Consider the following 27239-nt stretch of genomic DNA (forward strand, 5'->3'; position numbering starts at 1 on the left):
TCTGCATCAGCCAGTCCTCTCTGCGCAGGGGTAAAGACAGGATCTGTCTTGTCACTGAGCGGAGCGGTGTGAGAGTGGGGGCTTAAGCCATGGTGAGCTATTAAAGGGCCGGGCCGGCGCTCGCTAGCTAGCGGCTCTGTCGGCGGCAAGGGAGCTCTCAGCAGAAGCGCAGTCCGAGCCATAATGATTCTGTCCTGCAGGTGGCGCTGCTGAGCCATCTGCGGATATCACACAGACACAAAGCCTCATCTGCATGTCTGAATGACACAGACTCGAACAAGTTCAGGCACATAGGCGCTCCACGCTAATGAGAACATGAGGTGGGGGGGGGGGGGGGGTCCAGGGCGCAGTCATGTCACCGCCTCACACACACTCTTTCTCTCTGTCACACACACACACAGACACACACACACTAACACTATACCACACACTCACACGCACACATACACTGACATATACACAGTATCTCACAAAACACATATACCGCACCATGCGCATACACTCAGATGCACAAACATGCAGTCACTGTACAACAACCATTTATACACTTTCCTACATACATTTCAACCACAATAGATTACACACACACACACACACACACACACACACACACAAACACTACATTTTAAACTGCCACATATTAGAAATCCATTGAAGAGCGTTCTGCTAATCCCCCTTCTCGATTAGCAGCTGGGTATTATAGGACTTTGAGGGGGGAGGGGAGGCTGTTGAGGAGGGGGGCGATGTCATAGGCCCTCATCCACCAATGAAGCTGCCCAGAGACCTCACTGACCCAGTTTGTGAGGAAACGACCTGGAACTCCAGCATCACGGCCCGTCCCTTTCTATTACTGCATAATTCTCACAGTCCCACCCCTTTAAAAAAAAAAAGAAGAAACAAACCAAGTCACCGTGACTCGGCACTTCATTTTTGGCAGAACCTACTGTTTTCTATTTGTGGATGTCCTCAGCCAGGGGAAATTCAGCCTTACTCCACCATACAATACCTCCGGATTACAAGAGATGATGTTGATCGAGTGATGGACGCTGTTCTTATTTGTGTAACCAGCAGGCCCCATTACCCAGGATAACTAGCAGGCCCCATTATCCAGGGTAACTAGCAGGCCCCATTATCCAGGGTAACTATCAGGCCCCATTATCCAGGATAACTAGCAGGCCCCATTATCCAGGGTAACTGGCAGGCCCCATTATCCAGGGTAATTATCAGGCCCCATTATCCAGGGTAACTAGCAGGCCCCATTATCCAGGGTAACTAGCAGGCCCCATTATCCAGAGTAACTAGCAGGCCCCATTATCCAGGGTAACTATCAGGCCCCATTATCCAGGAAAACTATCAGGTCCCATTATCCAGGGTAACTAGCAGACCCCATTATCCAGGGTAACTAGCAGGCCCCATTATCCAGAGTAACTAGCAGGCCCCATTATCCAGGGTAACTATCAGGCCCCATTATCCAGGAAAACTATCAGGTCCCATTATCCAGGGTAACTAGCAGGCCCCATTATCCAGGGTAACTAGCAGGCCCCATTATCCAGGGTAACTAGCAGGCCCCATTATCCAGGAAAACTATCAGGTCCCATTATCCAGGGTAACTAGCAGGCCCCATTATCCATTACATTACATTACATTACAGGCATTTAGCAGACGCTCTTATCCAGAGCGACGTACAACAAGCGCATCAGTTCAAGGTGCAGAGGTGCAGAAAAAACACACTAGAGTGAAGTAAAGATCGTAGTGCCAGAAGTGACCACATAGATCAGGACATAACCCTGTAGGGTAACCTGTTCAGCAAACAAACAAACAATCCTGCCAAGTACAAACTAGCACTGAAATCACATTTGCCTAATCAGAATCAGACAAAAAACAATCCTGCCAAATAAAAACTAACGTGATCGCATTAGCCTAACTAGGTACATTGAGCTAAACTAGAGGCTAGGGAGGGGTGGGGAGAGGTGCAGCCTGAAGAGATGAGTCTTTAGTCTGCGCTTGAAGGTAGTCAGATTCTCTGCTGTTCTGACCGCCACGGGAAGGTCATTCCACCAGCGAGGGGCCAGGACAGACAGCAGACGCGAGCGGGAAGTACAGACACGAAGAGGGGGAGGTGCCAAGCGTCCAGAGGTGGCAGAATGGAGAGGTCTGGCTGGTGTGTAGGGTCTGATGATCCTCTGTCCAGGGTAACTAGTAGGCCCCATTACCCAGGGTAACTAGCAGGCCCCGTTATCCAGGGTAATTTGCAGGCCCCATTATCCAGGGTAACTAGCAGGCCCCATTATCCAGGGTAATTATCAGGCCCCATTATCCAGGGTAACTAGCAGGCCCCATTATCCAGGGTAATTATCAGGCCCCATTATCCAGGGTAACTATCAGGCCCCATTATCCAGGGTAACTGGCAGGCCCCATTATCCAGGGTAATTATCAGGCCCCATTACCCAGGGTAACTAGCAGGCCCCATTATCCAGGGAAACTATCAGGCCCCATTATCCAGGGTGACTAGTAGGCCCCATTATCCAGGGTGAAAACCTTAATGGCAGGTTAGAAACTGCAAACTGTTACAGGGTATATTATCCACTAGCATGTGCTCTACTTCCATGTCCTTCAGGGAAAGATACTGTGAGAATATCTTAGAGCGAAGCACCCATCTCATAAGCACCCAACAAAATAGCGAGAACGCTAGCTTTACGAAGCCTAGTAAATCATAAGTGATGCGGCATTGGTAAAAAAAAATAATAAGGGATGCGAAAAAGGTGAGACTGCGTTTTCATTCACCACCTAACTGCAGCATTGTAAAAAGCTGCACAGTGTTTTCCCCCAGGATTCCCAGTAGGAGGGGAGGTGAGATGGTGGCACCTCATTAAAACTCCCTTCTGCCCTGCCTCTCTTCACTGACTGCTTGTGTCACCTACACAGCTGGCAGAGCATACCTACAACAGCAGTCAGAATTGTATTATGTAAACAGTGAATGGTATTATAAATGTAATTTAGCTTCAGCAATACTAGTGTGTCAAAATATTAGAGACATCAGAGAAAATAATGGAGAATTAAAGGCGAGACCCTGGGTGCAATACCGCTTTGCACCAGCTGGGGCAGGCTTGCGGAGCCAGAAATGCTGTTTGAGAGAGTCCTCACCTTTCTGTCTGTCCAGGCCCTGCAGGAAGACCCGTTTCTCCGAGTCCCGCCTCCCCTCGCTGGCCCGCCTCTTCTTCCCGCCCTTGTCCTCGGGGGTGGGCTGCTCCCTCCGCACCTCCGGGGGCACCACCGCGGCGGGCGGGGGCTTGGGTTTGACCGCGGGGTCGTCCCCCGCGCGGCTGGAGACCGGACCCTTCTCAGTGGGCACCTTCTCCTTCTGCGCCCCGGCCGGGGCGGACGGAGCCGGGGGCGAGGGGGCGGGCCGGGAGGCGGGGACGGAGGCGGGGGCGTCGGCCAGCCGGGACCCCGCCCTCTGGCCTTTTTGGGCGGGGGAATCCTGGGCCCTCTTGGGACTCTCCTCCGAGGCGGAGGAGGCGTCGAAGGACTCAATGATGAGCTCGCTGTCCAGCTCCGCCTCCCTCTCCTCGCGCAGGATGCTGTACTGGATGGAGGGGGCGGGGGGCGCGGGGGGCGTGGCCACGGCGGGGGCGGGGGCGGGGGCGGTGTAGGCGGGGCTGGGCGGCTGCTGCCGTGGCGACGGCTCTTCCGACACCAGCTCGATCTCGGAGTCGCCCGACTCGGCGCTGCTGCCGTCTTGGTCGTGGATGACGGAAGGCTTGGAGGGGGGGGCGTACGGTTCGGTCTTAGCGGGCTTAGCCCCCGTCTCTGCCGGGGGGCTGGGCCGTCTGGGGGCGCTGCCACTGACTGAAACCTGATCCTGGACTGAACCGACTGCTCCCACCGCACTGGCCTGGAACAGGGGCTCAGATGGGGAGTCAGACTCCTCTACAGACAGAGAGAGACAGAGAGAGAGAGAGAGAGAGAGAGAGAGATGGTGAGAATGAGCATATAGTATGAGATACCAAGATATCAAGTCAACTCCATCTTTCTAAATTTACACCATTCTGGACTATTGACCTAGAGCTTATCTTTTAACGACATTCTCCTTCGATGACTTTCCCTCTTTTCCATAAACTTCACCAAACTTAACCTAGTCCGTGGAAATAAATGCTAGCAATTCCACAAAATCCCATTTTAAAGCGGACATTTCCAAGGCAGTGTGCCTGTGGGGCGGGGCGGAGCTCTACCTGTGAAGGGCGGGGTCGACGACCCGGGGCTGTCGTCCTCGGGCTCAGAGAGGGTGACCGTGGGGATGCCCTGCAGGCCCAGGCTGAGGATGCTGTCCCTGTCCGACACGGTGACCGGCGCGGGGTGCTGCGGGGCGGGGCTCTCCGTGTCCGTCTCCGTCTCCGTCAGCGTGATCTTGATAGGGCCGGCCGCCAGGGGCGTGGCCTGCCTCGAGCCGGGCTGGCGGTCGGACGGCTCCTCGTCCGAGGGCTCCTCCACGTAGGGGAAGGCCTGCGAGCCCAGGCCGGGGCCTACGGTCTCCACCACCGGGGCGGAGTTCTTCTCCATGTACTGGCCTAGCCCGGGCCCGCCCACCTCCCCCCAGCTTCCCAGAGCCCCTCCTCCTTGCTGCTGCTGCAGGGGGCGGGGTTTCTCCCCGTGGCTGATGTCCATGTAGTTGTAGGCCTCCATCTTCTCTGACTCCAGCAGGTTCCGGGTGAAGTCCGCGGGCTCCCCCGGGGTCATCTCGATGCCCGAGTCGGAGCTGAACATGCCGCGCGTCTCCAGGCTGGGGATCGGGTCTCGAGCCTCGCCCCTGCTGTCCGCGGAGAAGCCCTGAGGGAAGGGGCGACTCTGATTGGACAGGAGAGAGGTGTACAGGTCTCCCTCGCCAGCGGCTGTCCTCAGCAGGTCTGAGCCATCTGCAAGGAGAGTACGAGAGAGAGAGAGAGAGAGAGAGATAATAAGAGAGACAGAGAGAGAGAGAGAGAGAGAGAGAGAGAGAGAATAAGAGAGACAGAGAGAGAGAGAGAGAGAGAGAGAGAGAATAAGAGAGACAGAGAGAGAGAGAGAGAGAGAGAGAGAGAGAATAAGAGAGACAGAGAAAGAGAGAGCTAATATGAGAATCACTTTTCATGCCAATAAAGCTGACTGAAAAAAGGAACCTGAGAAAGAGGGAAAGCTGAATATTTAAATTTTAATATCTTTTAATATCTAACATCCCTTTTTGGAAAAAATAGACCTGCATAGGAGATACATCATGTACCTCATAACGGGTGGAATGTCCTTGACTTGTACACACCGATTACAATGCACTGAGAATCTGTGTGGGAGTGGTCAGGGTTCATGTGGCACTGGCCAGCGCGTGTGTATGAGTGGACTGAGTACGTGTTGGAGGCGGGGGTGTGGATAAGTCATTAATGAATAGAAAAAGCATGTGTGGGATTTACAGTCTGTGTGGGAGTGCCTAGGGTACTGTGGGTCTGAATAACTCCACTGTGGGAATGTATAGAGCTTGTGTGTGAAGGCGGTGAGTGCGAGACAGCGGTACACAGAAGTGTGTGTGTGTGTGTGTGTGTGTGTGTTGGTGGAGTTTTGCAAGTCCAAAGAGTGCACCCAGACAGCAGGGGGCCTGCTCGCTTGCCCAGCACATCCTTCCGCCCAGACAGGGGAACGAATCAACACACCGAACCCCACCAGCCCACTAGGGGGCGAACCAAACCCACCCCCTCACACCGCACGGCTTTAGGGTCGGGCTCTGCTGTCTACTCGAGCGAGACGCCAGCGCACCTTTTAAACACGGGTTCCGCGCCCGCTTTTTAAAACCCCGTCATCCGCTTGCATAACAGCCCCTCCCACAGCGTATTAGCAAGCAGGGAATACTCGCGCTCGCGTAAGCTCAGGTAGTGAAGAAGAGCCAGTAAAACCAAACTCCCCCCTGCCACAGATGACGGGGATTTAATCCGGCGCTTACATCACCGCCCGCGCCGGCAAAGTCGCGGCTAAACCGAAGGGAGGATGAGATCTAGCGCTAAGTCACATCCTAGACGCGTGAAATATGCTGAGGGAACGCTGCGAAACAGACCAATCTGTTTCCGTCTACTGCCGGAATGTGAGAATTTGACACAGCCGTCGCAACCACAATAAAGAAAACCAGCAGAATCTCTCTTCTATTGTGTGCCTATTGTGCGGCACGGTCGAGTTTAGTGGTAGGAAAATGCCAAGCGTCGCTGGGCTGAAGGGCCTGTTCTCGTCATTCTGTCATGTTGTTATGTTATGTTATGTTGTTTTATGTTATGTTATTATGTTGTGTTATGTTATATTATTATGGTGCGTTATGTTATGTTGTATTATTATGGTGTGTTATGATATGTTATTATGTTGTGTTATGTCATGTTATGTTACGCTATGCTATGTTATGTGAGATGGGAGTGGTCTTGGGATGTGTGGGAGGGGCCATGGTCTGTGTGTGACAGGTCTGGATCTCGGTCTTTATTCACTTGCCACACCTAATGTATTTTCATCTTCAACGAACCCTTCCAAAAAAAAACACCTGTTAAGCCTGTTAATGCAACCTCTGGCACTGCTGAACAAAGCCCCCTCCTTCACGAAAAGGTAAGCAGTTTTCAACAAAGGGATCCGCAAACGCGAGAACAGCGTTACCCGCAATGCACTTCCTAAGCGATATATCAAGTCCAATCGCTCCCACGTACGCACACTGCGCATGGACCCTCGTAAAGGTACCTTGCGTCCACGATTATATACCTCGCATCCTCGATTACGCACCTCGCATCCTTGATTACACCCCAATGGACGTGCACCCACCCACGGCAGCCGTTCCAGTGGAGTAGATGTTCTGTGTCACACGCAGGGCCGTAGAGAGCGGTGAGGATCTCTTGAACGCGCGCTGACGCAGAGCTTAGCGCCCGGCTAAGAGTGCACTGCGCTCCGCACCCACGGCCCCGGCCTCCCACAGCTCTACCCAACCCACCCGGGCGCGAGAACAACAAGGAGCCGCTCACAGGAAAAAACAAAAAAACAGAACACATGGGCAGACAGCCTCACCCCTTAACTGATAATTCAGAAGCGTGCGAGTTCCAAAGACATTTGGCATTCAACAGCAACTCCTTTCCTGGGAGGAGTTCCCGCCCTTTTATATAATTTTTTGGAGTGAACGGTTACGGTGTGTCACTGTTGACGACCTGGACCCATCCAGGGAGGAGTGCTTGTGCGCTCCTCTGATGCAGTCATCTGTGATAAGCCACATAGCACACTAAAGGTGAGCCAGTGCTGATCACTATTCTCCACATAGCAAGCCGCACAGTATACTACCATTGAGATATATTACCGGTCGCTATTCACACTACAAGCCACACAATATGCAACAATTGAGCAATACTACTGATCAGTATTCCTTACGCTACAACCTGCACTGTACAATATGTTACACAGTACGTTCTGTTGCTATCCCTGAACACATCGCCTCTCACCATTAATAGGCAGGACAGGAGGCACGAGGGAGAGAGAGAGAGAGAGAGAGAGAGAGAGAGAGAGGGAGAGACAGAGAGAGGGAGAGAGGGAGGAACGAATGCAGGGCAAGGTTGAGCTCTTCTCTATTTCAGCCGCGGTGGCAATTTAGATCACGACACTGGGGTGCGCTGCTCAGAACGTCTCAGTCCCTGGATATCCGGAGAGGCTGGGGCTTCAGAAGGACCAATCAGACCTTCACCGTCGCTCAGCGCCGAGGCAACAACGCAGGCATTGCCACGATACGATTGGAGGATTGACATATGAGGATGGAGCTTTCTGAGCAGCCCCCCCCACAATACACAGACCGCCACCGTATCCAGTCGGCTCTGTGCTCTCCGGCGTCCCACATAGCTCATTAAGGGCCACCGAGGGGATTCTATTTTTAACCTCCCGTAGCAGGGGAGACTGCGGCTCTTCAACCTGGGAAGAATCAGCCACTGGGAACGTCCTGGTCTTACCGGCTGCTTCCTCTTCCTCCCAGCTGCTGATTAAACTGCGGCTGTGGTGGGGGGGGGGGGGGGGCTGGGGGGGGGGAAGGGGGGGGGGGGGGGGGGAGGGGGGGCGTGTGCAGGGATATGATTGTGCTGGGGGGGCGAAGCTTTTTCCCTTTTTCGCTGCTTACGGGAGGAAGGGGAAGCATGCCGATGCGCTCTGCGGTACCCAACCCCAGCGTCACGTGACTGAGGACGAGAGGGGGCGGACAGGAGGGGAGGGGCGGAGGCGGGACTTTGGACTCATCCCATGCTCATCGTGGCAGGGCGGGGTGGGGACTGTCACTGAGGGTCGAACCTCAGTGCTGTTGGTTTGTGTTTTTCAAAAACGTTGGTTCAAGTTCAAGTTTCTCCCACCGCATTGATACCCTGCCACCTACACCCTGTCATACCCTTTATACATATCCTCTCAGCCACGCCCCTGTCACCCCCTTTACACTGTCAGACACGACCATGTCACCCACTTTATGCATACCCTGTCAGCCACGCCCCTGTCACACCCTTTATGCATATCCTGTCAGGCACGCCCCTATAACACCCTTTATGCATACCCTGTCAGCCACGCCCCTGTCACACCCTTTATGCATACCCTGTCAGCCACGCCCCTGTCACACCCTTTATGCATACCCTGTCAGCCACGCCCCTGTCACACCCTTTATGCATATCCTGTCAGCCACGCCCCTGTCACACCCTTTATGCATACCCTCTCAGCCACGCCCCTATAACACCCTTTATGCATACCCTGTCAGCCACGCCCCTGTCACACCCTTTATGCATATCCTGTCAGCCACGCCCCTGTTACACCCTTTATGCATACCCTGTCAGCCACGCCCCTGTCACTCCCTTAATGCATACCCTGTCAGCCACGCCCCTGTCACTCCCTTAATGCATACCCTGTCAGCCACGCCCCTGTTACACCCTTTATGCATACCCTGTCAGCCACGCCCATCACACCCTTTATGCATATCCTGTCAGCCACGCCCCTGTTACACCCTTTATGCATATCCTGTCAGCCACCCCATCACACCCTTTATGCATACACTGTGAGCCACGCCCCTGTCACACCCTTTATGCATAGGCCTACCTTATGAGGGGAAGAGGGAGGGAAAGACAAAGAGAGACAAAAAGAGCAAGACCAGAGTGAAGGAGCCAGTCAAAGGTAAATATAGCACGGCCCTATTTTCACAGTACAACTGTCAAACTCAAGAGACAACTCCTGGAGCTGGTGGGTTAATTAGAGACTAGTACACCTGCACTGCAGCTGAAAAAGAGGTGGGCTTATGAGGAATACATTTCCTGTGGGAGTGGTGGGCTGGTTTCATTATGGTCAATCTGTAGTAGTACAGCATTTAAAGGCATCCTACACAATATTTTAACTTTGAAAATATTGTAACCTAACCATGCTAAGGCACATCTATGATGCACTGGCAATCTCTGTCTTAGCGCACTTTCGTAAAATTTGTGCACCTTTACTTGTATTTGTTCGTTCAAAATGTGTTTGGGATTTTCTCTTTTCTGTGTGGGGAGGGGTGGGCGTGGCTATAGAGCCAGTGGTTTGGGATCAGAATTCAGCTGAGTGTTTGTTGTTAGCTAGCTAGGGAAAAGACGAGATGCAGCAAAGCAAAAATACAAGCTGACAGGGCTCATTCAAGAACTGGAGTTAATCTTGGAATTCCTTTTCCTCAGTGGCGTCAGCTGAAGTCCACCAAGGGGATGAAAAGTGACACAAAGTTGGCTTGTTTTCTGTAAGTAATGTTACCTCTATCCGCTATCCAGCTAGCTACGTTAGGTGGGGAACATGGGGTGAGTGTGTGGAGTTGAAGACGGAGGAGAAGACTTCCTTAATTGTGAACACAGGACCACAGCAAGGCTAAAAATCCTGCAATGTATGCCTTCAATGCCATTACATCAAGACCATAAGGAAACTGACAGGTTTGTCTGGCCACATACATATTTATGGCACCTAAAAAATATGCAAACTACAGAAGGAAGATACAATGCGTGTCAGTTATTTAATTACTTTTTTTTTTGCTGATTTTCACCCTGAAGTGTTTAGGATTTGTATTTTCATGCGGGTGTAAAATTCTGATCCTAAAGTATTTTCATCCTAAAGCGTTGTTTCATTATTTGTAATTACATTTTTTTTTTCATTATAATCTGTCGTACTAAAACTTGTTTGACTGACAAGACAGTACAACTTTTTGAGCTTACCAGAGGATTTAAAGTGATAGTTCCCTTTCTAACCCAGAAATAATGTGCTGAAGTCAACTGCTCAAACCCAAACCCAAACCCAAACCTGGTCAAATTACAGAGGAATTACCAGAAATCACAAACTAAATCTGGAAAGGTGAAAGTGAGAGAAAGAGAGACAAAGAGAGAAAAAGAGAGAGTGAAAGAGAGAATGTGTGATGATTGGCATACTCTGGAAAGCGCAGGTCCACTGAAAGACAAAACAATAGCAGGAAAAGGAGGATGTAAATAAACTAAGAAGAAGGGTCAGGAGCAGTGCGGAGGCAGGGGAGCAAAAACAAGACGAGCCAGGATATGGGATCCACGACACCCTGAAAGTAAAACAACAACAGCCCAATCTCCACTGATAAACCCACAGAGGCACAGCTCAGACCACACACAACCCAGAAAACCCACAGCACTGTGTCATTCAGTACAGCTTTTCTCAGTGCACAGCTGGTCAGGGAAAATCTGTCAAAAATTCTGCATGAGCTGCACAAAAGAGAAAAAAGTACTGCTGGCAAAAGGAGAAAAAGTTGTTCATGTGAGTGGAATTCTCTGAGCTTTCATAACAGTATATTTCTAATGAAGAACATCTTTATTGGCCTCCTGGTCAGCGCGCTCAGCTGAAGCGCTAGTTCTTAGTGCAATTAGCGTAGCTTGCCTATGGGCAGGTTGCAGGGTGCTATTGTCTGCAGGCTAAAACCTCAACTCAGGGGCCAGGATATATGTGAAGAGTTTGTCTCCAGACCAAACTTCTACTGAACAAGATCTCTGCCCCACCTTGCCCGCACACGCACACACACACACGCACACAAACACGCACGCTCACTCACTCCAAAAGGCTACAGCAATCCTGCAAATTGACAGAAGCAACACTAGGGAATGCCAATACATGGTAGGTAAGGGCCCAACACACCAGTCCTGATCATCGAAGCCTCCTCATTAGTCAGAGACAGAACAGGAACAGGGTCAAAGGGTACAAGACTTCCACAGCATCAAGAAAAAAAATATGACAGATGAGACCATGACCGTGGGGTGACAGGGTCGGTTCTCGTACAGCAGGGGCGTCCAATCTAATCCAAGGAGAACCGTTGTGAGCGCAGGCTTTTGCTCTAGCCCAGAATCAAAATGGCTGTTCCAGCAAAGCAAGGTCTTGACTAAGGAACACGATTTTCCATTTGCTTGAATCAGGTGCTTTATTGCTGGGTTGGAACAAAATCTCACACCCAAACACCGACCCTACACAGGTAGGATCGGGCGAACCGTCCAAGGACGAGGGCTTCAGCCAGGACAAACTCTCTGCACGACCGCGGAGGACCGTTTCCTGGCGGAACCGCAGACCGCATGCGGTCTGTACAGATGGCCGCTTCACGCAGGTGGGTTCGTCGCCCTCTTCACTTTGGGCCAATGCCAGATGCCTGTTAATCATGTGACACGGGCACTGGGCTGCTCACGGTGGAGCTCAAACAACCTCTCCAAAATGGATCTCTCTGCTCCACTCTCCCTAATCTGAGGATGACTTCCTGTTGTTCTCCCTGCGACTTCCCCACTTCCCTTTAGCAGACAGACTTACATCTACTGCTTCTAAGCAACCGGACAACAACAGCAGTTTACTGCTGTAGTCACCCCAGCAGTCCATGACCTGGGATCCAATCCTACAACCTGAATATTAATCAAGTTTCTCCAACCATCGTGACCATGCAGCCATTCTGTCGAGCAGTGGGTTCTCAACTCGGGCCAGAAAGGGCCGGTGCGGGTGCGGGCTTTTGTTCCAACCAAGCAGTTACACACCTGATTCTACTAATCAAGGTCCTTAGTAAAGACTCCAAAGGTTGATTAGTAGAATCGGGTGTGTAACTGCTTGGTTGGCCCCCGAGTTGAGAACCACTGCTGTAGAGTAAGAAGGCAGGTACCATGATTGATGAATGCTTCACTGACGCACGCGCTGAGCAGAGGACGCTAACAGCCGCAGCAGGTACAACGCGACCCTTTGCTTTAATGCTTCATCGCCGCAGCCCACGTCCCTCGCTCACTGTCGGTTAAATGGCCCTGACGCAGCATGAGTCGGCGAGCGGGCCGGCGGCTGAACCCGACGGCGCGTGGACCAGACAGCGCACGTCTCCGTGCATTAGCTGCTAGCGGCGGCGGCCCACTATCCCCGGCCAGGCCACAGGGGAACGATAAAACCCAGTCTCTGGACGTGAGCGCTGCCAAGTTATTTCTGGAAAGTTCTTCAGGGCTGCGTCTCTCCCTGCAGGAACTCCTGGAGGGGCAGAACGGAGCCTTAGCTGACCCTTTCCAAAATTCCGGACCCCACACTGTACCATAGATACACGCCACATACACACAACTGCAAACACAAACGTATGCTAACAAAGAAATATACACACACAAAACATGCGCACACATACAAAAAAAACCACTTCAGAAATGACCGCAGCATAGAATCCAATCCAGGTATAGCAAGCGTCTATTTTTAACGCACTCAGACACGGTATGTTAATAGAGCAATGTCAGCAATTGTCTTGCCACAAAAAAAAAAAAAACAAGCAGAAAAGATGGAGATGTACTGACTGCAATAAGTGCTTCCAGCAGGGCTCTCCTTTAAAGCGATTAAAAAATAGTTATAATTAGAAAGCGTGTCCTCTCCTTCTCTGAGCAGGTGAGCAGGTAGAGAGTCGAAGAGAAGAACAGACCACTTTCTCTTGTTCTCATCAAAGGCCTGAGCTCTCTGCCACTGTAGGCGTACCGTCCGCCGGTGAATAAAGGCTCGGCGCGACCCGACGCGCGTCCATCAGCGTCCCGCGCGTCAGAGGCGCGTACGTCACGCGCCGCGACCTTCAGCCGAGGTCATCGGCTTCCCTGCGTCAGCATGGCCAAAAAACGCACCCGACGCCTTTCATCCCTTCACCATGACAGTATGAAGAGCCCAAGGGGGAAGAAAGAGGTGTGATGTGTAGGCTGGCGCGGGGCACTAAAGCTGTAAATTAAAATGCGATGGCGCGGGCTGCTAAAGTGTGACTGGCTTTGGGTGTAGCGGCGCGCCTTGCGGGCTGGAAATTGAATCCCGACTGAATGCCGGAGCCTGGCAGCGACTGGTAGACCTGCATGGCGACGCACAATTGACCAGGCAGCCCAGGGAGGGAGGGTCTCGGCGCCTGACAGCGCAGCTCAGCTGGTGAACTGCGGCTTGAAAAGAAGGCTGGCACCGTACCACTTCAGAGAGTGTGCTCTACAAGTCTGATAGAGGACAATGCAGCAATTATTTGAGTCTACAAACAGGATTGGGAAGTCATACTGTAGAAAAAACGATTTTAAAAAACCAGTCTTCAAAACCCCCAAAATCGCCAGCAGTCGTACAGTGGGTAATATTACGGAAGGAGGAGCATTCAGTCACTCCCACAACCGTGTGTACTTTTCCCTAAATGGGTTCACACTGTTTTAAATGCTAATGGACAGTGAAAGCACAGTGATTAGCCTAACTGTAAGGAGTCTGTGATAGAGGGCCATGCAGCGGCTGTAATTAGCAGCCTTGATTACAGCCTTGTTGTGGCGTGCTCTTCCCCATGCATTTCTGCCAGCAGACGACCCGAGGTGCACCAACCACACCGGGGAATGGGGAGCGCTTGCATGGAATCCGCTAGGCTACATCAATAAACACGCCCAGTCGCTGACCTGACTCTACCCGGACCAGCCGCCGCCACCGCAATTCAAACATCGTTAATGGGCCTCTTGCCAAGGTCAGTGCAATCGTGAACTCCAGCAAGTACCAAGACGTTGTGTCGAAGAACCTGGCATCCCGCCTACCAAGAAGCTGAAACTTGAACACAACAGACCTCTCAGTGAACCAACAACACCTAGATCCCCTGTTACTCAAATCACGGCCCTCGAGGTCCAAAGACCTGCTGGTTTTCCATCCTCCCTTTACGTGCGAGTCAGGTGTCAATACAGTCTGGCCAATCACAAGCACTAATTGTTCTGTTATTTACCTGCGGGAAAAGAAAACCAGGGACGGATTTGGATTCGAGGTCCAGATTTGAGTATCCATGACCTAGATCATACCTCAAAATCAACCGTGAAATGCTTACATGAAAAGAAGGGTGAGGGTTTCGGAATGGCCGTCACAGTTCCCAGACCTGAATATTAAAAATCTGTGCGGGACTTAAAACATTTAGTGCATGCAAAGACCCCTGAGAATGTTTCTGTCAAAGAGTTTTGCCAGGAAGACAGCAAAAATAATTTAAAAGTGAGAAAAGCAAGTCTTGGCTCCAGGAAATGTTTGGGAGCCGGCAAAGAAGGTCTTACTAAGTACGAAGTGACAGGGTGCTGAATCTTTTGCCCATGCCATGTTAACTTTAGTTTATCATTTTGAATCTGCAAAAAATGCAAGTACTGCTAATCGTGCATTTAAACAGCATGTCAACAGAGGTCGGGTCAGCTTCTGTAAGAGATTAGAGATTCATTGTCACATACTCAACACACATATATTGTTGTGGCTCCCATAGGACTCACTCAGCCCAGGTTGGGAGCCGCTGTTTTGCAGCCCCTGTCATGGCAAGCTCACCTTTCTGATGGTGAAGTGGGATCAGCACAAACAGGAAGCTTGACCCAACCGGACCAGAGAGAACGAACTATTCATCTGCAGATCTCCAGTGGCGACAGCATGCATGGGGTCCACCAGCACAGATGCTTCAGAACAGATGGAATACCAACTTTCGTGGGTTTAGACCAATGAACCACAGATACATTGGCTGATAATCAACTTTTTATTCAAATAATTTCGTACAATTTGATTCGTTTTCATACCAGTGTGCACCTGGACAATCTAAAATCCAACCAGGCCAGCTGGTGAAGATTCTGTCCAAGTCTCTAACCCAAGAACCAGAAGAGAATGGAACCAGAGCCAGGTATCACAAACAATAAAATAATTCATATTAAATCAAAGTCCTCCAACATTTAATTTCCTTTTAATTCAATTTTTTTTTTTTTTGTCATAAAATGTCACCTGAGCAGACTTTATTTCTACTGTGAAACACCATAGTGGAAAACCATACGGCCTACAACCCTGCCTGCTCTGTGCAATAGCCTGAAGGAAATTAAAGCTGATATCTTCTTTTTTCCACACAGATTTCCACGTTCAGACAGGATCGATAAGCTTTCACCGTACGATACAGACGCTTTTTAATCCCACGGCCCTAAGTGAATCTCCGGAGCCGAGATCAGCAATTTCACAGTGAAAACGAGGGAGAGAGACCATGCTTCTTTACCAAATAAAGAGCGTGCAACCAAACAGAGAGACAGGAAGTGAAAGGAGAGGAAGGACCGTTGGGAGTGCGGGGGTTAAACATAAACAGGAGCGTGGATGGCCCTGTCTGGATTAGTGGCACGCGATCACATGATTTACACAGATCAGTAGCACGGTCCTTTGTTGGAATTACGGGTCAAACCACACGCTGGCCATCATTATCACGTTATCACAGTGAGAGCCCTTTCTGTAATGCTGAGGCTAACAGTCTTTTTTATTGTTATCGTGACTGCTGCACAGCGGAAGTCCAAGTTTGTTCGTGTAACAATGCGAGCCTTCACCGGCTATATTTTGCCAGGCGCGCATTGTTAGTTTTGAGCGTGCTGAATATAAATGGGCCGCAATTCAATGAGGCCGTTCTCTCTGGGGAGACGGCTGCATAAGAGCAACGACGCAGGATTTCATATCTCGCCCGTAAAACAAAGCGTTTACGGATAGCTGCGAAACAAAAGACCGGATATTACCTGCTTCCTGGCTCGTCTCTCTCGTTCCGCGTCTCCGATAGGGAACGTTTCAGTTTTTGTTACTTGAAAGAAACAAACACTTTGTCCACAACAACACGGCAGAATACGATAGCTATGTTCACCCTTGGCTTAGGCCGGGGGTGTCCAATCTTATCTGAAAAGGGCCAACATGGGTGCAGGTTTCTGCTGCAGCCCAGCATTACACCTGTTTAAACTAATTAACCAATCATGGTCTTCAATCTTGACCTTGAAAAGTTTAATCAGGTGTCTTAATGCTAGCCTAAAAAATTTTTTTTTTTTTTAAATTATAACAATAACAATATACCCCTCCGTCTTTTTTGATAAGACTGGACACCCCTGACTTGGCAATATTATGGCAGACCATGGCATGCTTTCCAGATTGAACATGCTGCTCAATTCAGTCAGAGTTTGGGACAAGTTAAATGACAGGCAATGGCTGGGATAAAGTCATGTTTTGCATGACAATGGCCGGTTTTTCACCTATTGGATTTTTCTATACAATATTGAGACCTTTTAATGTCATGTTTGACTCACCTCTACTATTTCATGCGTTTCCCTCATCAAGCACCAGATCAAATGAGAAAGGCTGGGAGATATTATATAACCTTTCACTAACAAAAGAGGCTCATTGCAGGCAAAGATGATTTCACCTGGTCAACAAGGTGCAGTTTTGGAGCAATTAACATAAGGTTCTCTTGGGTATCTAAAGTGATATTATGGACCTTCGTATTGCTATTTTCCTTCATAACACCAGTGCTACAATTAGGCCTATGTTTCTTAAGAAAACTAATGAAAATTACACAGACATGAACTGGGCATTGTTGCTGTTCTGCAGTTAAAAACAACAATACACTTTTCCTCACGCAAAGGCCAGGTATTTCAAAAACAGGTAGCATTGCTGTGAAAAACTGAACTGCTTGTCCATCAATCAGTTTGATCAATTTTGTCAGTTGCACATGACCTGATGCCACACACTATTTGGATTTTTCTGTACAATATTTAGACTTTTTAATGTCATGTTTTACTCACCTCTATCATGAAACATAAAACTGAAAGAAATTTTAAATATTAATTTAAAGCAAAAAAAACTATATTTATTGCCCTGAATGTATAGAATTATTACTGTTTCATTATTATTCATTATTATTCTGGCCAGAGATGTCATCACTAAGAGGACACTACATCACAAGAACCTTCATCAAACACAGTGACATAGATTGTATTTTAAATATTGTCCTTTCACACAGCTCAATGTTTACTGGAGCCATTCAGATGCAGTGCTTGGCTTCGGATTCAAACCAGCAACATTCAGATTATGAGCTTAGTGCCATCATGTTTTGGGTTCACTGCTAGCCAGGATATAAATAAAATAGAAACACTATACGAGACAAAAGATGATTCACACTTGCTTTGATTTGTTTGGGATGAAATGACACATTGTCCGTGTTGTTGGCTGATGAACTGAGTGATTCATTCATAGATGAATAACAGTGATTTGCAGGTATGCCTGCGCATATTCAAGGATGCGCCCACACAAGGCAGAGAAGTCATGTCTCTTTTCACCACTGTGATATAGCCTATGTGTCTTTACATCATGTCCTGCAAACTTTTACACAATTACATTCTTGAATCCCTTGGAAGCATTTTTTTTTAGATTTAGGACATCCATTTGATTTTGGAATTACTGACACCTCCACTGACATCAGCTCTCTCTCTCTCTCGGTCCCTCACTCTCTCTCGCTCTCTCTCTCTCTCACACACACACACACACACACAAGGACCAGCTTTATAAAAATAACCTCTATAATTGAATTTGTGATGAACCCATTATCTTTCGTTCCACTCACAAAATGCACGAGTATAATTTAGAACACGAGCAGAATACGGCTGCCTCATAAACTACCGTTAACATATTTCAGCTTCTGTGGGAAGTGCATTATTAAGGCACTTGGATGTTTGTTATTGACACAGCAAATCCAGGTCAGTGGAAAAACCCAAGGTGCTCGAATGCAGGCCAAATGGAGTAGGTGCAAAGGCCACAATCTACGGACCCCAAAGAACTGCAATATACTCATCAGCTGAGAATATAGAGGCTAATCTTCTTTGTTCTCTGTGTAACATTAACACAGTGAAATATTTCCCTTCAAAGGCAAAGACAAAATGGGATTGTCCAGCGAGGCAAACAATGGGACAGTGTACCAGCTGCAAGTGAAAGGCTTTACACCAGTGGAAAGGCACTAGGATGACTCAGTGGAAACAGGTATCCAAGGGCACGGTTTACAGCATGCAACAGCGCTGGGTGTGACATAACAAAGACAACATCTTAACTCCACCCATCCTTAGTTTCCTGCTGTACAAATAATGCCTAATGATTCATGACCATAGCTGCAAGCCTCCTCCAGCCCTTTTTCCTCTTCTCTGTTCAAACTTCTCTGTTCAAACTGAGATGTGGGCCCAGAAAGCACCAGGACATTAAACCAAAATCCAGCTTTTACGCTCCATTTTCTAGCATGTCCCAACTGAACATAATCTCAAGGTTTCATTATTAAATATGGGATATGAGATTAATTCCAACCCCTCTAAAAAGCTTCCGAATTACGATAGTCTGTTTCACTATACTGTTTCAGGTTTAAAAAGTTGGTTGTAGGTGCATTCCTCAGGAGCTCTCTCACTCTCCCTGTGTGTGTGTGTGTGTGTGTTTGTCATGTGTGTGTTTGGTGTGACAGCAAGAGAGACTTGGAAAACTTGGACATCTCACAATGCAGATGTCCAGCTGGGACATAGGCAATTCCATGTCATGGTTAATCTCATCATGAAAAAAATACATTTCATATGTTTACACTTTTTTAGGTTAATGTTAATAAATGGTAAGATGCGTATTAGTTCATTTTAAAACGCGACATGGTCATTGCACTAATATCATTTTGTTCAATACTAAAGCAGAGGTAGTCCACTTTGGAATATAAAAAATGTAATCAACCGTAAACCACTAAAATTGACAAGGGCTTTACAAGCCTTTCCCTCGACGTCCCTGTGCTAAATATCTATTATTTATGATGCAGAAACAAAGGCAAGGTAATTACATGAAAGTCAATATGCCCTCAAGATTTGTTTGTTTAGAATTTTGGAGTAACACAAAAACGATAGGTTTATAGTGAAAGCCAATGTCACGTCCATTACATTTACACAAGTTTCTGCAAACAGTTCACGAGACTGTAGCAAAAATCCTTGTGCAAAGCTAACTTCAATTCATGTTTCATCTGAGCAATAAATGATTTGACGCACCCACTGTAAACATACACTATATGACCAAAAGTATTTGTACACCCCTTGGTCTGGGGCTGTTTTTCATGGTTTGGGCTGGGCCCCTTAGTTCCAGTGAAGGCAAATCTTAATGCTACAGCAAACAATTACATTCTAGACGATTCTGTGCTTCCACAACTGTTTGGGGAAGGCCCTCTGCCTGTTTCAGCATGACAATTCCCCCACAGCGAGGTACACAGCAAGGTCCATATAGAAATGGTTTTCAAAAACTATGTGGAAGAACTTGACTGGCCTGCACACAGCCCTGACCTCAACCCAATCCATCACTGTTGGGACCAAGCCAACTGCGAGCCAGGTCTAATGACCCAATCTTGAAGTGCGGGGTTTGTTAGAAAGCCTTTCTTGCTAGTTAACTGAAAGCTAATGTGGTAGTTAACAGAATGGTGTCTTTTTCATGACACATTTAGTGATCAAAACTGATTTTTATAAACTGAATTTCTCTTTAAATATCCATAATATGATGTGAAGAAAGAAGCTGTGCGCGTGTTTACCTGCCAGTGGATTACCCAAAGCTCTAAACTCTCCGTCCAATTGATTATTCCGATTACTGGCACACTTGTTAATCAAGGGAAATGAATAAAAATGGGTTGAAGCCAATGATCAGTTTAAAGGGAGGCTTTCCACCCTGGCTGTTTTCAGCTCCCCAACCACCACTATTAAATAGCCTAATTATGAATTAAGGATAGATTCAAGTATGAACCAATGTCACGAGACGTACAGTAATTCCACATTTCTGCACACAATTCATTCCAAGCCCTCCAGGTTTGTATAACCCGTTCACCTGTCAAATAATGGTGGCAGAATACTATTTTAATATTTTATGTGACACGTGATGTCCATATGACAGTCATTTCACCTTTGAATGAGCGAAGTTATCTCACTGAGAGTTTGTTAGATTAAATTGCTGAACGCTAAGGATTACAGGGTCTGACCACTGGTGCTGGCCTCCTTGCTATCACCCTGATCAACCTACCTCTTCAATACTTAAATAATTGAATGAAAATGATCATTTATCTCAACTGAGGACCACTTGGCTTGTGCGGCTAATGCGGCTGGCTAGCGGACAGTTATAGCCTATTAATTTTAGCATCTAGGCTATCTTACCTTTAGCTAGCCACAGAGCAGAAGTAAATGTTTATCTGCAAAACAGCTCATTGTAGAACATCACATTGAGTTATGTGCCACTATGCACTTGTCAGGGCAGCGCTGCCCACAGTAGCAATGGCAGGCAGATTATCAATGAGAAATTGGATAGTATGGGAGGTTGGATATGGCATGAGGAGTGGGATACTGATAGGGGTTGTGATATCAGTAGCTTGAAAGAGGGATACTCAGTCATTGTCTTTCCAGGGTCTTATAGTGTCTTATCTCAGGCACAGTATGTGGCTCATAAACTGCCAAGGAGGAACACAAACCGGTGGGACACAGGACCTTGTGGTGTTTAGTTAAATATGCCTGATTTAATTTTTCTTTTCTTTTTTTAAAATTGGCTCAGCTGACCAGGTATAAGTGTAATAATGCAACAGATAATGTAAAGGACTCATTCCCATTGAAATGAACATATTGAGGAAGAAAATATTGAAAATTATATCAAACATCATAGTTGACCCTCACCACATTTTCAGTAGCTAACAACTGTGCTAGGGCAAAATCTGATTAGTCATCATGTTATCGACTGGTGCATACTTCTGTGACCATCATGTCTATAACGTATGCCATATCCATAAAGCTCAGCTTTTCCCCTCCTGTTTCATGTGCATTATTCAAGCATCTTAATAATTGACATTTCTGTACAGGTCATGGGCTCTCATTCAAGGCAATAATATTTTCTTTTTACTTCAATATGAAAGCTTCACAAAAATCTTTGAACATACGTACTCACTCTAAAATGCTTGTCCAATTCTGTCACGTCCACGACACAGATTAATTTATTATATAACCATGACGTTACAGTGTATTAGGAATCCGTTATTTTGTGTCTTTGCTCCCACAACTGGAAGCTATACTAATATGCTATTTCAAGTGCATCCCAGAAGTGTTTCAGACATTTTTTTTTTTTCATTTTCCGTCCAAATGTCATGTCCACAATGCTGGAACTGCCCACATAGGTCTTTGAGGGGCATACCTTTTTATGAAGCTGAAACTAGCTACTACTGAAAAGATAAACGTGTACTTTCATGTACTTTTAAACAAAAACAAGATAAATAAATAAATGCTTACTGGGCCAAGCAGCACCACGAACAGTTATTAAAATGGGGGGGGGGGGGTCGTTTGTCGGGACAATAAATATGTTGCAGAACTAAACGCGATGGGGCCCTGTTCTACAAGACCCATTGAAAATCCGACCCTCCCCCTCTCATCCGCTGCCCCTCTCAAAAGACATGCCATGCCTACTAGTCCAGTTACATAAACTTTGCATTCTTTTAGACGAGCACAGCCCCGGCTCTTATGCAACCCTTTGTCTCGCACAATCTTGCTAAATGGTAACTTTCTAAATTTACTAGTCGGGACGAATACCGTACAGCATGGTCGAATAACTACTAGCCTATCAGAAACAAATTCTGACCCATGATAATGGCCAGGGATTAAACATGCCATTGAGCGAATACTGTAATTTTTTATTCTGCATGGTGTTGTATGGTTATGCAGGCTACCTGTTGTTGTTAGCTTGAATGCTGAGTATTCGTAACTATATGTTATTGATATTATGAACAACATTTCCATACAGACTCGTTTTACATATCATGCTACAATTAGAGTATGCGCATTAATTGTGGAATAATAATAGACGTACTCGTGCATCCCTCGATGTTTCACTCGCAGGAGGAAAATTCTCTGGCTAACTTGGACAGTAACAAGAGCTCTGTCATTTCCGTACGTTGCGAGATAAACTGCAACAAATTTAGTTGCATGTCCACCGTGAACCAATTCATTAACTGGAAGCCACTACTGCTCGATGAGCATCCACCAGTCCATGCGCTGATTAACGTTAGCTATAGCTAACTTTTCTGTTCGGACATGGTGGTCACACAATATCATTTTCAGTGTCTGGTTACAAAACTCGACAGCCATTTTTACACGAACTGGGCTTAGAATTAAAAAGGACATATAGGCTACAATGTGTACACTAGCTATTATGATAGTTATGTGGTAAAATGTTCACGGTACAATTTCTCAAGATAGCGAGGTAAGTAAGTTCACCGAGCAAGAAGCACAACTTTGTTCAATTAATGTTAGTTACGCGTCTGTAATGTTAGTTACGCTTCCATACGCGACTCTCCAGATACCATAGCTGCATGAGAAAAGTTGCACCAAATGGTTAGCTAGCTAGCTTGCTCACCAGCACAGCGAAATAGCGCACTAGCAACAGTCAAAAGCAGTTCACTGTAATTGCTAACAAATAATTCTGCGTGTTAAAGAGAGGGTTTTTTTAATTTCCCTCAGTATTTGGGTTCTCGTTTTACCTGTAGATGCAGTTTCCATGGTAACGGGAGGCCGATTCTGATTGCTTGCAGGTTGATGGTAAAATTGTTTCTCGTAGGTCTCGTCCTCCCAGCTTTTTGACTGTTGTCTATCTTCCGTCTCGTCGAATCGGGGCACGGTACTCCTAACGCGTTCCATCTTCTCAAAATCCTCCCCAAACCATCTCCCCTCAGAGTCGGTTTCCTCCCTTGGCTTCGCAGACATGCTATTCGTAGACTGGGTAAAGCGCGTGGTAGGCTACACTATGAATTAAGGGTCAGTCTGGATTTAAACGCGAAAAGCACAAAACAGAAACTCTGCTGTATTTTTTAAATCACAGTTACTCCTACAAATTCTCTTTGCAGGGCTATGCACTCAGATGGAGCATTACGCATGTGAAAATGCCTTGTTTAGTTCAATGTTTCGACACTGACGTCATCGTGTCTGTGGTTTATGGTAGGCACGGATTTAGGGTGGAAAGTGACATGCTATTAACTGTTTACAGTGGGCCTGAGCGGCCGCAATCAAGTCTGCCAATAATAATAATAATACTACTAATAATAATAATAAGAATAATAATAATGACTTCATCACAGTAGTATGTTGGAAACTGAGAAAATAGTTGTGAATTTAAAACAATCAAACAAATTGATTTTCCGAAATCAAACATATGCATCATTAGGCCGGGGTCCATTGCACATTCTACAAATGTGCGAATAAGTATATTTTCATAACGGTGAATAGACATGAAAATAATAAATGCGTTTGACATATGTGCTCATTTTAATGCATCGAAGCACGACTAATTACTTTCTTTCTTTCTTTTAAATCAAATATTTAATATATTCGGTTTTAAAATATTTTCAATAAGTGAATGTGTCAAAACATTTAAAAACATTACGTATATATGTTTTCCTCCCCTAGTAAAGCCGTGTATTTTAGTCTTCATATACCTATTTATGTTTCCATCTGGAAGTAGTAATATATGTTAAAATTGTGCCGAGTAGCAAAACAGAAAACAGTTTCCTTTCAGAAACCGGAGTTTGCATGATAATTCATGTGGGGCAACAAAAAAGTAAACACGCATCCACACACACACGAAGGCACGCCCGGCCCACAGTGGCACCATCTTGTGGTTATAATGGGTCAGTGATTAAAATACAGTGAATATAACTATTACTGGTATTATTCAAATCTTGGGTTGCAGGAAAAACAATGATGTATTACAAACACCTAGGCTAATAGAAAAATGTTATAACGTAGATGCAGATATTAATCTGGGAATGCTATCACCAGGGGACATTTATTTAATCTTTTTATAATGTTGCCCGTATGTTCATCGGGCTGGGAATGTTAGCCAGGTCAGACACTGTTGCTCACATACCTCAAGTGGCCCTACTTACATATCGTGAGTTGCTTTGAATACTGACATCTGGTAAATGAGTACACTGTAAAGTTTTAGTGTTCAACTTTTGGTATTTTTATGAAAAGCATATTCTTACCCTGACAGATATTTTCTTTCCCCATCCAGCTCAGCACCAGTGTTACCATCAATCGAATGTCATGTAAACACATGTTTTTAATTTGTCTCAAATATCTGGGGCTTTTAGATGAATATCACCATCCGCAAATCATATGTTATATTATTCAGGCTTGCATTGGGCCAAGGGATAATAAAGGGAACTCTGTTTGATGTGTAGATGTGCAACCTTTTTTGGCCTCTTTGTAAGATTGCTATGTGGAGTAATTATAGTACCATCTCTGTCTTTTGTGCAAAGCATCTTTATGAAGTCAGTTTCAAAAGACAGAAAAGACATTCAGTTCTGGGACAGCTGTGCTTTTCAGCAAGAGTCAGTATTATTGTGACATTTCCAACAGCGTTTATCAGATACTCTTCTCATCACAAAAAGATCAGCACAATAGACAAGGCAAAGCGGGGCTTATCTGTTTGGCTTTTAACAGCTCTTCCCCTGGTACAAACCAAACAAATTGAGAAGAACTTCAATGCTGTGTGTGCACTATGCATACCTGTGCACACACCCACACACACACACACACACAATACAAATAAAATGGAATTGAACTGAATGAAAAGCAGCGTATGTGTATTGGACTGCACATATGTTAGACTGTACCCAGGAGCATTGAGGTTATGTTGTAAATGTTGTAATGCTAAATAATGCTAATTTTATGAAAATGTTAATGTTATAATGCTAATTACACTAATTACATAAATTTCCCTTGACATGCTGACAGGAGTCATTATGCCAACTATGTGGTTGTGCATGGGGTACTGGAACAAATATCAATTTTCCCCAAAACACATGCTTAAAACAGATTACTCATTTGTATAATTTAATTTGTGCCACTCATCTAGATTTTTCGAGCAATAACTGATGTTGAAGCAGCGTAATTGTTGTTGACTTCTCACAGTGAACCCAAGAGCCAGGTAAATACAAAGTGACAAGAGTAAATTTGTTCCTCTTGGTTTTATTTGTTATGTTATTCTGATTAACAAATCAAATCGGGATTAATAGAGATGTCTATAGCCACGTGACCCTCTAAAGGGCATTTTTATGACTCACTCAGTTTGTGGTTGCCATTCTGTGTGCTGTAATGATTTGCAGAAAAATACATTCTTTACGTGCTTTATTCCAACTGTACGTTCTGAATTTTTAAGAAACAATTTTTTGTCATTGTGTGGTGAATCAATGCTGATAATAATGTTGCGCTCACCAATAGTTTCCCGCTGAAGCCAGACTGTTTATTTGAAGTATTCTGTTCTCAATATGCTCTGTGATGCACCCAGCCATACATCATATATGACTATGCAATAACTGATGGGGTCTCCACTTTGCCAGTCACCTGACCTGTCAGCTGGAATGGGTTGTTGTTCTCAAAATCAGCTGGAGAACAGCAAACCCAGATTCATTTCCACTGACTTAGCTGCAGGTCAGCCATACAGAGGTGACCCAGAGGCATTTCCATGGAAAACTGACCAGGGCAAGCAGCATGTTGGCCAACCCCTGAAATAACGGGCAGACATCATGCAGATGAGGCATTTGGGAGGCAATGTTAAAGCGCAGGTAGAGCACAGACAAGCAGCAGGTGAGCTACATTATAGATGTAGGGCCAAACAGGACAAGGGCAGCCAGTTAAGACATTATTTTTAATCCCATTAAACCCATTTACCTGTTATATTGCTCTTACTTTCCCAGAGAGCCCCCTGGAGGTCAGAGTAGCCCAAATTCCCAAAACTCAATCCCCGAAATTTGCTCAACCGTATAGATGGTTTGTGGGTCTACGGGATATTGTGGAGGTCGTGTGACAAAAACATTGGAGGCCTTCAGGACCTTGGACAGCAGCCGCCTCGCCTACTGGCACTCACAGCCATGGATGACTGTTAATCGATCTGTTTGTTGTCTGTCTGATTCAGAGCCATTATGAGGACACAAGCCTGGTAGATAATAAAGTTTTATTTATTGATTATTGCCTGATTGGCACGGTGCTCTCTTTTGCTCTCTTTAAAATGGGAACAAATTGTGCTGTCACAGCTATTTTTTTATCTCTGTGCTTCATCCATTAAAAACCAGGTGTGGTCATCCATTCAATACCTGGTGTCATAGGATGGTGTATATCATTACCTGAATTATTTTCTCTCAGAGTGAATTTCTAGCATGAGGACAAACTACCCAACATGGCAGCTTGCATGCAGGGAAGTAATTGCAGGGAAGTAATTAGTACTGGCCAATCAGAGGCTAGGTGAACCAAGGCCAGAGTGACCCTGCCTTCCCTTGAAAGTTCAGTTCATTGAATTTATTTAGTTGTATTCATTTAGACCGATTGGTCCTCACACCATCTGTGCTCAAGAAGACAGCCACCATTTACAATAATCCCCTGAACGATCTCTGGGGTTTAGCTACATGTGCCAGAAATGCCAACAATTTGGTATTTTCACTTTTGACTTTAGTTTCGCCATTGAATCGCACCTCGTTTCATATTATTTGTGTATACAGACAAACAGTAGGTTGCCAGAGATTTTTGAGAGAGAATATTTCTTCAATATTACATTTGTGTATCTGAATTAAACAAAATATAATATTTATAGTACCTATTGATAAAATGAAGGGTTCATTGTTAGTAGATGGCTTCTCAATCAATGAGGGATTTAATCAGTCAGCAAGTATGCAAATGTGTGACAGAGACAGTGAGTAATACAATAAGGGGCTTTGGCTGGTTTGGCACATGTGATTTCAGAGACAGCCTATCTGAATCCAGCGCATTTTGCTCTCTCTTGCTGACATATTAGGCAAATGGTAAATGGACTGCATTTATATAGCACTTTTATCCAAAGCGCTTTACAATTGATGCCTCTCATTCGCCAGAGCAGTTAGAAGTTAGGTGTCTTGCTCAAAGACA

The 27239-nt window shown here is 46.3% G+C and overlaps 1 protein-coding gene across 1 annotated transcript in view; it reads right to left on the bottom strand.

The window, feature by feature from the left end:
* Positions 1–23265, bottom strand: part of LOC118230370 (reticulon-1-A-like) — a 42109-nt gene extending 18844 nt beyond the window's left edge. Inside the window, exons 1-3 of the mRNA XM_035423336.1 lie at positions 22823–23265; positions 4233–4913; positions 3145–3930 (exon numbers count right to left, since the gene is read on the bottom strand). Of these exons, the coding sequence (XP_035279227.1) occupies positions 3145–3930; positions 4233–4913; positions 22823–23045 (1690 nt within the window). The 5' untranslated portion in view covers positions 23046–23265. The remainder of the gene's footprint in view (positions 1–3144; positions 3931–4232; positions 4914–22822) is intronic.
* Between the last annotated feature and the right edge of the window lie 3974 nt (positions 23266–27239).

Source organism: Anguilla anguilla, chromosome 6, assembly GCF_013347855.1.
Source record: "Anguilla anguilla isolate fAngAng1 chromosome 6, fAngAng1.pri, whole genome shotgun sequence".
NCBI classification, from domain to species: domain Eukaryota; kingdom Metazoa; phylum Chordata; class Actinopteri; order Anguilliformes; family Anguillidae; genus Anguilla; species Anguilla anguilla.